Genomic DNA, 13,129 nt, shown 5'->3' with positions numbered 1-13,129 from the left:
CACCATGGTTAAACCCTACCCAGCTGGTCTGGCCGTTCTGCCGCGAAGCCTCCCGTCTTTGTTCGTGGCTAAAAGGGAGGGTGGTGAGAGACGGAGCAGGCTGTGAATCCTGCAAAGGCAGGCTGCAGGCAGAGCGGGAGGAGGTGACACACGCCGAGCCGGCAGCCCAGCTCGCCATGCCGGAGGGGACAGGGGGTCTTTGCGAGACATTCTTCGTGGGGGAGACGATGTCCTTGGAAGTATGGACTCGAAGGGGCCTTTAAACCACCCGTGGGCACTTTGTTCTCTATTTTCTGCCCTTCTCTCCCTTCCCCCTCCCACCTTTTGTCATTTCTCAGGCTGGCTCTCACACAAGTCCCCTCTTCCCAGCCCGTCCCCCGTGGGGACAGCCCCTTTCAGAGGCTTGCGTGGCACTCCTGCAAAGGCGGGGATTTGGGATGGAAAGGCTTTCAGGCAGGATTTTCCCTACTGAGGGAAGAGGAGAGGTTTCCTTCCCTTCGGAGGCCCGGGAACTACCCTGCAGTGGCAGCTTCATAGGGAAATGGTGGTGATGCTGTCGATTATCGGGGGGATCTGTGGAGGTGGAGGATGCTGGCAGGATGCTCCGGTGCTCAGCCCTCGCTGCCTGTGCGGCCAGGGAGAGGGGCTTCGCTTCGCTTTCTTTCTTCCTTGTGTGCAGTCTAAGTACCTTCTTAATTTCATCTCATTATTTCCTGCCTAAATAATTCCCGTTTCTCCTGGGGACTGTGTTTAAACCTTTGATCTTCTCTGAAGTCTCACAGTCCTGATCACATCCTTTCTATTTAAATGAATCAAATGCCTTTTTGACTCGTGATTTATAAATTTGCCCGCAGAGGAATAGAGGCAGCCCCGATACGGCACACCTCGAAATCACCCACCGTGTCTCGTGCCAGAGCCAGAGCGCCCTGGGCTGATCCAGAGCACCTCCGGCCGGACCTCCGTGCGGAATGACCTGTCCGTCTCCTCTGCCCGCTCCCTGCCGCATCTCATCCCTCCCTGCTTCCCTCCGCCCTCCCGCCCGGCTCTGCCTGCTGGCGAGCAGCCGTCGCCTGGGCTCGGGCCCAGCCGGAGAATGGCCATCCCCAGGTCAGGAGAGGGTGAATGTGCCGGCGGTTGATGGATGCCGTCTCCTGGGAGGGGGGCACAGCTGCCGTGCTGCACAGCCCCGGCTCCCCCTCGTCTCCTGGGGGTATCGCTGATGCTAGAGCGCAGCTGGAGGGATGGAGAAGAGCGGCCGCCTAGGTACCGGTGTCCCAGACGCTGGGATGTGCCTCCGCGCCGAGGCCGGCGGTGGAAGGGCTGGAGGACGGTGGGTGTTGCCAGAGGCAGATGCGGCAAGGATGAACGTGTTGCTCCACCGCGCAGCAATGGAGAAGCCGGGGAGCGCGTTGTCCCCGAGCCCGGGGGATCGTGGCAGGGAGGGCTGAGCCAGAGCCGTGGGTATGGAAGTACCCAGGAGATGCCCCTGCACCGCGGGCTGTGGTGCCAGACCTCTCCTGCCTCTTTGCTGTGGTTGCTGGCCCCGCAAGTGTTGTAACGAGGCACAGGGACAGACCTCCTCTCCAAGCCCGTTAGGGAAGCAGCTAATTAAGCTCTGCAGTGTCCCTGAGAGGTCGGTAGGAGATGTGCCAGCATCGCAGCCATCTCCCAGAGCTTGCACCGGCGCGGGAGCTCTGCGCTGTGCCCCAGGACGGGGAGGGCTGCCTTGCATCTCCTCGTTCGAACGTGCACTTTTTCCTGGTGCTCGTGGGGTGACACGGTGCCCAGTGCCCCAGGACAGACGCCCTGACGTCCCCCACCTCAGCTGGGCTCAGGACGGAGGACTCCTGGCTGGGATGCCCCAACGCTCCCACCGGCCCTCGGGATGGCTCCAGCGAGGCCAGGCGGTGGGGAGAGAGCCTGTACAAATATTATTGTTATTATTACCCATAACTATATGTGGGCACTTAACGACCTTGGCATGGAGCATTTCCTGGGGATTCATGACCAGTTGGCGTTAATGGTCCTTAGCTGCACCTCGGGCCATCAGCTCCTCCCAGCCCATCGTTAATCCACAGGAAACGTCTCAGGCATCGATCCTCATTGCTTAATTAATAAATGCAACTTGCCTCCCCGCCTGAGATTTAGAGATACTCACTGCTTCTTTCCCCGCTGCTTTGAAGGTGACTTTTTTAGCACAGATCCCTCATGCCAGGAGGCCCTTGTGGGTTTTTGTTTCCTGGCATTCATCTGGGTGTGGGCTATGGCAGCAGGAAAGAGTTTGCTCTCCTGGGCAGGAGGGAAGGAACGGAACCGCTGCTGGGCTTGGGGTTTCTCCAGCTAATGTGGCACAGCACGAGGAGCACATCTTTCCCACGGAACGCAAAGCCTTGATTACCTTCAGCCAAGTGCATCCAAGAGCCCGGGCAAGAAGAAGCGTGAGCCGGCATGGAAGAACATGGTAATTCTCCAAGGCCTTAGCAGGTTCTATAATAATCGATGTATTTTGCCCGTGAGTCACAATTCATCTCTAATCTTCCTCGGGGGAGGTGGGATTTGCTATCTTTAGTGCTCGCGACTGCCGCTTTCCCGGGCTGAGCATCCCGCTGAGCCTGGGCACTCGCTGCAGGGATGCTGACCTGGCAGCCGACGTGGAGATGTGGCTGCGTTTAAATCCCGTTCCCTGTTTCTCTAGCCTTTACCACCGGTTGGCTTTGTGCAGTGGGTGCCGCAGTATAAATCACATTAATTCCTGAGGTGCTTTTCCGCGGTAAGTCTGAAATTCCCATTTTGGTTCACTGGCTTGCCTGGCGAACTAAATTATTTTCATAGCCCCTTAAGGGCATATTGTCAGCCCAGACTTACTGCCGTTATACACCATATCTGAAACATTAATATCTCTTCTAAATATAGTGTATTGACAAGGTATCTGGTATAGTGTAAATCCTTGGGACATTTGATCCAGATCATTAAAACTGAGTGAAGGAAGGGAGGAATAGATCAAGTTACCTTGCCGCTCTTAATTCAAACAAGCGATGAATTATTCATTCCGCTATTAATTCTACAGTCCTCCCGCTTTTTTATTTATTTCTCTCTTTATTTATTTTTTTCCTCCCAGATAGACAGCTCCAAAAGGATGCTCGGGCGCCGGTGAGGGGAGATTCGCCTGCCGGAGGATGGGGTGCACGGGGGCAGGCTGCCTGGCAGCGCTGGCCGTGCTGTGCAGGGTTCTCGGCGATGCTCCCAGCAGAGGTAAGAGCCCAGTCCCAGCTCCCAGTGGGGACCCTGGGGCCGATGGGTGCCCGTGGTCCCCAGGCAGGACAGGGCTGTTGGCGAGTGCTGCAGCGGCTCTGGGGTGCGAGCGGGTCCCAGCTCTCAGCCCGTGCCAGGAGAGCAGCTCGCTCAGGCCGGGAGCCACCCGGCTTGGCCTGGGGAAAGGAGCTGGGATCTGCAGTCACCGTGTGCGGCAGCAAGTGCGGGACACCGCTCTGGGCTTGATTTTCTGCTCCACACTTATGTTACTGAAGGTTGCTGGTAGGGGTTGTCCTGTTGTGGTGTACAGGTGCTTTGCTGAAGGGTTTGTTAACTTCTGGAGTTGCACATGCCTGTATAAATATATGTATGTACACGCACACACGTATACATTTATATGTGAATGTATGTGTATGTTGCTGTGCATGTAATAAACCCCTCACCTTACCTGGATAAAACAACCCCCGGGACACAGGGCAGGGCAGACAACACAGTAATTGGGGGGCAAGGTGGGCCAGGGCAGCCCAGGAACCCGGCTAACGAGCAATACCCCTTCCCAAAACCGGCAGGGTCTTTCTCACAAAAGGGCTGCATCAGAAATCAAAACCCATCCCTGGCCTCGGTGTGGGTGCTCCTGAGGGGCAAGCGGCCACCCCGCTGCCCGGTGCTGCCTGCTCACCCCACCGCCTGCACCCACCTGCCCTTCCCGGAGCACCCCAAGGCTCCCAGCCCTTAATCCAGCAAGCTGCCTGCACCGTGGCCACTCACCCCTCCCCTGGGCTCCCCTCTTGGATATTTATTTCAAAAACATTATTCCTTTAGTACCAGCCCCATATTACTTTATTGCAAGGCGATAAGGTAATTAGCAAGGCGATTTTAGATCTGGCCAGCTTTGCTGCTTGTGGAAAAACACACACACGCTCCCCTCCCCTTACCCATTTGCTGTGGTGCCGCATCACATGCATCCGCAGGAGCCCCCCCTCGCCTCGCCGGGAGGTCACTGCACCAACGAGCGTGATGAAAAGCAATGCGCGCTGGCTGACTATTGATTTGCAATATACTTGGCCCAGATTGATGGCGGCGAGCGCCCAGCCTTGCTTGGGAACCCGCACATGTCCCCTGGAGGCTACACAGGGTCTGCGTCCCTCCCAGACATGATGTATGTGCCCGCTATACCAGCCCCTTCACCCCAATCCTAATCAGACCCCGGGGCAGGTGGCAGCCACCCTCCACCCCCCCGCCTTATTTTATAATAACCATGTCTCAGTATAAAGATTTCATTAGAAAATCGATCCCTACGTGCATAACTCATTGTTAAGCGCATCGAGCCCTTCACCCCTTTTTCTCCCAGCTTGAATTCGCTGATAGCGCCATTATACGGAGGGAGCATTGTCAGTGGGAGGCACAAAGCTGCACGGCTGGGCAGCCGGGGCACCGGCAAGGCTGGAACCACCGAGCCTTTAAAACTCACTCCCTACTTTCTTTTTCCCAGCAAGAAACGGATGGGGATGCTGTGTCGTCACCGGCAGGACAAGCTCACGGGCGCGGACGAGCCCCTGCTGCAGCCACGCCGCAGGGCAGCACAGGGGCAGTGGGAGGAGAAGGGGGATACGTGGAGGGATGAAAGGTGATGGGGGGGACACGTGTCCTCCGGGGAGAAGGGGTGGCTGAGCCCAGCGGAGCTCCGCAGGGCACTGGTGTTTTGATAGTGCCGGTGGTGGGATGGAGCCGGTGCTGTGCACCCCGTCTCCATCCTATTAGGCTTCCCCCGGAAAGGGGACGTCACATCCACCGCTGTGTTCCCCCAGGCATCAAATGCGGGGGGGTGCTTTCAGCACCCTATGGCAATTTCTCCAGCCCCAACTTCCCGGGGCGGTACCCCTACGAGACGGAGTGCACGTGGCTGATCGTGGTGGCCGAGGGCTCCTCCGTCCTGCTCTCCTTCAGCCACTTCGAGCTGGAATACCACGCCGCCTGCGCCTATGACTACCTCCAGGTCTACAACGGGGCTGCCCGGGACCAGGGCAACCTCCTGGGCACCTTCTGCGGCCGCAGCCCCCCGCCACCCTTCTCCTCCGCCTGGCACGTCATGGCCGTCGTCTTCCGCTCCGACCGCCACGTGGCCAAGCGCGGCTTCGCCGCCGCCTACCGGAAAGGTAGCGGGGATGGATGGCGGTGGCAGAGCATCCATCCATCCATCCATCCTCCCCCACCGTCCTCACCGTCCGTGCTTCCTCGCAGACGCCTGCGGCGGGCAGCTGACGGGGCTGTCGGGGGAGATCACCAGCCCGCGCTACCCCGAGAGCTACCCCAACAACGCCGAGTGCCGCTGGAGCATCGGGGGGGGCAGCGGTGGCGGCCCCCTCACCCTGGTGTTCACCGACTTCCAGGTGGAAGGGGGCCAGGGCTGTGGCTTCGACTACGTGGCCCTTTTCGATGGCCCCACCACCGCCGCCCCCCGCCTGGGACGTTACTGCGGCAGCACCCGCCCGCCCCGCATCGTCTCCTCCGCCCCGCACCTCCTCGTCCTCTTCAAGTCCGACTTCAACATCGGCGGCAGGGGCTTCAAGGCCCATTTCTACTCGGGTGCGGGGGAGTCGGGGTGGTGGGGCGGTGGGAAGGACGTGGGGACGGGTCCCCAAGGTGGTGGTGGTGGTGGTGATGCTCTCCCTCCCGCAGCAGCAAGAGGAGATGATAGCGGAGGGGAGCCCGTTGGGGAGAGCTCATGAGATGATGGTGTGAAGTGTAAACCCCCACGCAATGCAAGCGGCATCCTTGTGGCTCTCCCAGGCCCCGAGTTGTCTTCCTCTTGAGCAAGAGCCACCCTTCTCCCTTGCTCATGTCATTCCCTGGGGATATGGGATTTCCCCATCTGCCCTTGTAGGACTTTGGCCACCTTGGGTGTTGCCATCTCCCCAAACTGATAGGTGTCCGTCGGCCAAACACAAGGCTGGGGAGCAGCGTGGTGGAAGGCAGAGTATGCTTTAGCAATAAAACAAGCGATCGCTCATCCGCCAGCTCATCCGCACCCAGGGGGCTTCAGGTTTGCTTTCATTTTTTCCTTTCCCCTTTCTCCCTGAGCAGGCGAGTGCCAGGAGGTCTTCACCGCCGTCAAAGGGAATCTCTCCAGCCCTCGGTACCCCAACTTCTACCCAAACAACCTCAAGTGCCAGTGGAGCATCCAGCTGCCCCCGGGCTACCGGATCAAGGTCTTCTTTTTGGACATGGAGCTGGAGGGCCGGAGCAGCCTTACGGGCGGCTGTGACTACGACCACTTGGCCGCCTTCGACGGCGGCACCGAGAACGGGTCCCTGCTGGGGCGGTGGTGCGGACGGGAGAGCCTGGCGCCCGTCACCTCCCGCAGCAACCAGTTGCTGCTGGTCCTCCACACCGACCGCAACACGGCCAAGAGGGGCTTCTCCGTCGCCTACGTGGGAGGTAAGGTCTCGCTTGGGTGTTCCGCAATGCTTTACTTCCATCGGGACATGCCCGAGACCATGTGATTTCTGGAAGGACCGTGCGGTGAAGGTACCTGTCTGCAGGAGCAGAGCACGTGGCTCTTTAGGGATGGGGTGGAGAAGACACGGCGGGTGAGCTCCAGCTCTCGCAGGGTGCGAGACGCACATGCTCCACGTCATGTTTAGTATTCAGGAGATGCTTTCCAGCTTCTCCTCCCTGCATCTCCGCCACTGCCATCCTCCTGCCTCTCCCGCAGGGCACGAAGCAGAGAAAACCCAGGGGCGTTTTAGGGGACCAAAGCCCCAGGGGAGGTGACCAGCTCAAACATCACAACCCTATTCCCTGCTCCCCGGGGTGCTCCGGCCCCCCCAGCACACAGCTGAGCAGGCAGACATGAACCGCATCCTCTCCTCCACCGGCAGCAGCACCGGAGGGACGGGACCCCCGGGGCACGGCGCTCCCAAATCCACCTGGCCAACCCTGCCCGGCACGTCCCCCGCCGCCGGCGTGCCCCGTGTCCCAGCCAGTGCATCCGCAGCTGGTGGGAGGAGCGGTGTGCAACCTTCCTCGTGTATTTGCCAACCTTTGCACCTCAAAAGCCAGCAAATTTATGGCGTTCGTTGTATTTCAAGATAATTACATCTGAGCTGACCTGCGTGTCAGGGATGATTCAGACAGGGGCAGCCTCACCGGCGGGCTGGAGCCGGAGCGGGTCTGCTGGACTGGCGGCACAGGAGCTGGGGGTGGCTGGCCCTAGGTTTACGAGATTTTATCCCTCAGCAGCAAAATCGTTCTTCATTTCCAGTGTAGCAGAAGGGATTTGGGGCTATGTGGCTCTAGGAGTAAGAGATCGGATGGAGTTTTGTCCTGAGCCTCTGCAGGCTCTGGAGGGAGAAAGGTTGTACCGGACATCTAGTAGGGCTTTAGAGTGTATAGCAGGTCCGTCCCTGTCCTTGTCCTGCTTATTTCTTACTGTTTTACAGCAGTGTGCAGGGAGACAAATCTTGGCCTCACTGTGTCTGGTCATGGAGAAACCCCATTCCCGACGGAGGAGCTTGCAGACAGGTAGATGGGATGCTAGCTGAAGAGCAGGGGGAAGCCCCATCATGGAGAGGGACGTGACTTCTCCCAGCTGCCTGAGGCTCCTGCATCCCCCGGTACACGCTGCCGGATGCGTTTTGGGGGAGGACAAAAGCTTGGACATGAAACCGAGCCTCCTTCCATAAAGCCAAGGCTGCCTGCTATGTTTGCCCAGCGATTTGGGCATCTGCTTACAATTAGCGGCCCGCGTGGCACATCCAACCGCCAGCACCCTGCCAGGAGAGCGGCTGCTCTCATCGGGACGCACCGGCCTCTCCCCGCCACCGGCTTCCTCGGGAGCCCTCGGTGGCAAAGGGGCACCTCAGCCTCCACGTCCACATCCACACTTCTTCAGCCATGCAAATACTTCCCTTTCGACCTCCACATCCACAGCTCTTCAGTCATGCAGCTGTTTTCCTTACGGGACCACAAAAGGGCATGACTTGGGCTGGGCACGTATGATTTATGGCCATTTGAATGAAAGCCTTCATGCCAGGAGAGAGGATCCATTTTCTCCTCCTCTTGATCTAATGCACTTTAGTTATTTGGTAAATCTTCTAATGGTTTTATAATGCACTAAGTGAAGCAAAGTGACACTATTTTTTCATACTGATTGTATTGCGTCTTACCGGTTTCATAAGGCCAAGATTCAGAGGGAGCTAGAATAATTCAATAATTCATACTGCCCAAGTGGTTGGTTCAAGCTGAGCAAGAATTAACTTCGAGAAGGGGGGCCTTCATCTCACCATCATGGGCAGCTCAACAGCAGCTCCCTCCACGCACTGTTCACCAGCTCCCCATCAAAAATAATGTTCTGGGGGCAGTGGAGGGCTGATGATGCTTGGGACAGGACCTGGGCTGGGCCATCCATCCCCAGGAGGCTGCCTGGGGGCTGGGGACCCGGCTCACCCTTCCCCAGGGGCCACGCGGCAGCCGCGCAGCTGCGTTGCTCCAGGGCGGGCAGACGTGGGGTCCCCCCGAGATGCGTCTTCTCCATTTTGTCGCTGTAAGAGTGTCTCCTGCAGGGGTGTCGTAGCGTGCGGGGGAGCTCTGTGCCCACAGCAAGCCATCAGCAAAGCTCTCGTGGTCTAATCCTGGGCGGCAACTCGAATGTTTCGCTGGCTTTGCAGTGATGGAGAGCGGCTGCTCTCACAGGGTAAATCCTTCCTTGCTTACAGCAGTGACAGCGTGATGGTGCTGGCTGTAATGGCACTCGGAGAGCTGGGAAGGAGGATAAGGCTCAAGAGGGTTGGTGGTAGGGTCTCTCCCTGGGGCAGAAAGCAGGGCAGTGCCTGGGAGCCATCCATGCCTGACCTCGGCACGGGACAGGGCTAAAATAGTGATACTGTTTTCCGCATTTCACATGTAGCTCCTTTTTTTCCTGAGAACTCATCGCGTGAGTCCTACGGCAGCAAAGCCAGCTACTGTGCGATGCACGGCGAACTCATGAGGCTGATGTCCCTGCTACTCCTGGCGTTGTCAGTCGCCTGCTTCGTGTGTGATGGGGACAGCGAGCTTTGAAAATGGCTGTGGCTCTGCACTAGAGCTCCTGCAGCCGCTGCAGCCTGGGGAAATCCCTTCCCGATGGATCTTTACATGTACATTGTTTTCTGTCCCGACAGTTGTGCCCATGAACGTCAGCTGCACCCGGACGGATTTCCACATCCAGATCCCCGTGCAGTCCCTGGCCCAGCTGGAGAGGAATAGGATTTATCTGGGGACCCCCTCCTGTGCGGCCCAGGTGGTTGGCAGGAACTTCAGAATACACACCAGGTTCGACACCTGCGGCACCGAATCCCAGGTAAGCAGTCAGCAAACCTTCCTTTAAAGCAAGCTGAGCAGATGGCTAGCCCTGTGCCAGTTGTACTGGTTGCAGAGAGGAATTCCCAGTCCCTCTCCCATCTTCCCAGTAAATGCCGGTCTGATTCGTGGCCAACTGCCCTCCAAAGCCCTGTGAAAACGAGTTGCACAAAGCCCCGATGAGCCACAACCCCTGTCTTGCAGAAACGCAACAACACATCCGTCATCGTCAGCACCCTCTACATCGATTTTTCAGCGGGCGACCAGGAGGACATCCACCAGTACGAGGTGCAGTGCGAGCCAAAGAGGAAAGAAGCCTCGGTGACCCTCATCGCCGGCCCCGACCCCTCCAGGCTCAGCCAGGCAGAAAACCTGGTGGATGCCCAACAGCGGGAGGGGGGAGCGACGGACGCCCGCGAAATCAAGAGCCAGGACACCAGCGACATCGTCTTCATCAGCATCTGCATCCTGGCTGGGCTCCTCATGGTCATCGCAGTGGTGGGGCTCGTGCTTCTGTAGGATGCTGCTCCCTGAATCTGTGATGCCGGCTCTGCTCGGGGTGGAAACACACCCCCAAAACCCACCCTCACCCCAGGTTGAGCACTAACATAGCTGCTCAAATGGAGACACAGCTCCCAGGCCCCGAAACAGAGCCTGAACGCAACCTCCACCTCCTCCCGGCGCCTGAAAAATCTGGGCAATAGGCAGCCGTTTCAACTTCCCAATTTGTTTTCCTCTGTCTCAATCTGTCCATTTGGCTCGGGAATGGAATTCTTGCGCTTCCTAACTCTTCCCGCACCTGCTTCAATTTGTTTTCCCTCTGGTGCTGCTGCTTTCGGGAAAGTAACGTTGTTTGCTGATGGCTGCAAATCATCCTGTCAATTCTTTCTAGCTGAATTCTTGAAGGTACAAACCATCCCCAAATAGAGTGATATACCAAACAAATATTTTCCACGCTCCCGCCCGTGCTTGGGGGGGGTACTGTAGAGCTGTGTTATAGGTATCACCGCTTAGCAAGTATAAATTTAGCACATGTAGATGCTTCTAGGAGGTGTTTCTGGATGTCCGCAGGTGATGTGATCAGACACATTTGCCGGGTGCCCTGGAGCTCCTCGTTTGATCTTCACGTGTCGTCTAACCCACCCGTTGCTCGCAGGACTCACCTGAGTGCTTCAGCCACCAGCAGCTGGAGGGAAAGAGAACGATCTCTCTTCTCCGTGTTTTCCTCCTTTCCAGCGTGCCTAGGTGTCCACCACTGTGAGCTCCCTACCGGCATCGCTCCCAGAGTCTGAAACCGTGGGCACGGAGGTTTCGGTAGCCTTTTAAAGATGGCCTCAGCAGGAGGGGCTGGCTCCCCGGGGCCTGACATCTTTTTTGTTGCTTCCCTCAGTGACACCAGACATCCACCCTTGGTCCTTGCAGAAGGTGAGCTCAGCAGCCGAGAGCATGAAAACGGGAGTCCTGTGGTCACCTGCATTTCCAGAAAACTTGGGTTCCTCCCCAAGAGCCCCAATGCTACTGACTGCTGGATGGCCAAATAACCCCCGCCTGCCTCTTGTGCCGTACCAACGCAAAGGAAATTCCCTTCCAGCATCACACAGGGGGTGGCTATCGCAGAGCGGCCCGTGTTTGTCCCGGCATGGGTCGGATCCAGCGTATGGTGAAGCCAACATGAAATGTCGCTGCAGAAGCAGGGTGAATGCAGCCCTGGGAGCCTGGCGTAGGGGCCACCCACCCCAGCCTGTGTAAAACACGCTGTGGTGCAGGGAGAGACCTTAAAATGTCCAAATGTGATCATTCAAGGGCAAAAATTTGAAGTTGAGGGCAGTGGTTAATCCAGGAGCCCTTTTTTTGGTAGCGCTACCTCCCAAGGGGAATCCATCCTAAGGAGGGCACCGGCTATTCCCGTGACAGCGTCGCACCGCACAGCAAACTCCTCTCGCTGCTGAATCCACCGGCGGGATTTTTAGCAGGGGCCGACAGGACGGTCCCGTAGGTGAAAAGTTTTCCTGACTGATGTCCTGCTTCCCATGCCCGCTGGGACAGGTCTGTACCTGCTGCTGAGCATCAGAGGAAGCAGTAAAGGAAAAGGATGATGATCAAGCGGCTTTTCCTCCTGGTTTGCACCAGCCCGTGGATGCCTAAGAGGGTGTCAGGGGAGGGAAGAAGGCACAAATCTGCGCATGCCTCCTAACGAGGAGCCTTCGTTATCGGAGCCTGGATTGATTTGGTGTTTGTTGGTGCAACACGTTGGCAAATGCGAGATTTCCGAGTGAAATATTTGCCAGCACTGTTAAGCTCCATTAAGGCAACGTTTTGAGAGTGTGTTGTGTACATAGACGGGAAACAAGGCCAGACCCCCCCTGCTGCCTGCAAAACCTTGCTGCCAGTTAATTGCTGGGTATATAACTGTCAGCTTGAGACGATAGCTACAAGATTTGACAACTGAAGAAACTTAAAGATATAATTAACCTTCCTGGCAGCCCAGATTTTGCTGAAACAGGTGAACGCTGCAGCCGCTCGTGCCTGGCAGGGAGCCCGCAGCACCCAGCAGCATCCAGCCCCTCGCCCGCAGGACGGGGCCCTCCTCCCCCCGCCAGAGCCTCCGACACCCTGCGATTTGCAGGGAAAAAAGGCTTTTCTGGGTAGCTGTTGGTGTTGCGCTCAAATAAGGAGTTGGACCTGGTCGCAGAGTCCAGCAGCAAAGCGGACCGCTGTTGCGCTCGCCCCAGGGAGGGTTTCCAGCCCCGGCTTCGGTTCGAAACTGCCCGAGCATCCCTGGGTGCAGCGCTCGCCCGCGTGCATCCCTGCGGATGCAGGGCTGGCAGCGTGGGAGCAGCTCCGCTCCCCCGTGCCAAGGGGGTCCCCAGCACCCCCAGCCTCCCCAGGGCGTTTTCCAGGGGCTCACAGTCAGGATTAACGTGACTTGAAGGCTTAGAAAAGCCCTTTGCCGGCTTGTTCCCGGACTTGTTCACAGCTGCATCTGTGGCTGCTGCCCGCAGTGAGCCACTCCAGCTGGTCATCCCCCTCGGAGCAAGGAAAGCCTCCCGTGCTCGCCGAGCACCGGTCCTCCTTGGCCTCTAATCACGCTCCGGCATGTCTCAGCCTCTTGTTTTCTCCTTTAGGTTTTGGTATCCAGCCTCTCCCTGCCCCACAGGATTCTGCTCACTGACATCCCCTGTTAGCCCACCTCTTCCCTGATATACAGGGCTCTCCCTTCCTATTCCAAATTTGACCCCCTGGGAAGATGCTTCTGCAACAATACGGGAGGTGTCACCACCAGCGCTGGCTGGGAGTCCTCTGTGCTTTCAGATAATACCACTGAGCTTAAGGACCCAGTGAGTGCCATGCCGGCAGCGTGGGGCAAAGGGAGCATCATGGGGACAGAGATAATGCTTGAGGCCCCCACTGTGCTCCCAGTTCGGTGGCCAGGATGTGGGAGCACCACCTCTCCCCAGTTAATCCCCAGCAGGATTGGTTTCCAGCCAAAATAGCAATAGCCAAAAGGCTCATGACACGCCCCTGCGCTGCCAGCGAT

At 57.8% G+C, this 13,129-nt stretch overlaps 1 protein-coding gene across 6 annotated transcripts; it reads left to right on the top strand.

Annotated features, from left to right (window-relative positions):
* Positions 1–579: 579 nt before the first annotated feature.
* Positions 580–12,611, top strand: CDCP2 (CUB domain containing protein 2). 6 transcript variants are annotated; one of them, XR_005933687.1, is made up of 9 exons: positions 580–2,461; positions 3,119–3,252; positions 4,745–4,879; positions 5,061–5,408; positions 5,494–5,838; positions 6,337–6,690; positions 9,414–9,592; positions 9,796–11,016; positions 11,183–12,611. XR_005933687.1 is itself a non-coding variant. In XM_041127829.1 (9 exons), exons 3-9 carry the CDS (start codon positions 3,177–3,179, stop codon positions 10,108–10,110), a joined length of 1,752 nt encoding a protein of 583 aa, XP_040983763.1. In that variant the 5' UTR covers positions 580–2,461; positions 2,696–2,770; positions 3,119–3,176; the 3' UTR covers positions 10,111–12,611. The 6 variants fall into 6 exon arrangements, 5 of the variants coding, with proteins under 5 accessions (XP_040983763.1, XP_040983762.1, XP_029889637.1 ...); XM_041127829.1 differs by adding an exon at positions 2,696–2,770 and having other exon boundaries at positions 9,796–12,611; XM_041127828.1 differs by having other exon boundaries at positions 9,796–12,611.
* Positions 12,612–13,129: the final 518 nt, after the last annotated feature.

The sequence above is a fragment of the Aquila chrysaetos genome, chromosome 12, assembly GCF_900496995.4.
Source record: "Aquila chrysaetos chrysaetos chromosome 12, bAquChr1.4, whole genome shotgun sequence".
Taxonomy (NCBI): domain Eukaryota; kingdom Metazoa; phylum Chordata; class Aves; order Accipitriformes; family Accipitridae; genus Aquila; species Aquila chrysaetos.
This window is presented reverse-complemented; position numbering and strand designations above follow the sequence as displayed.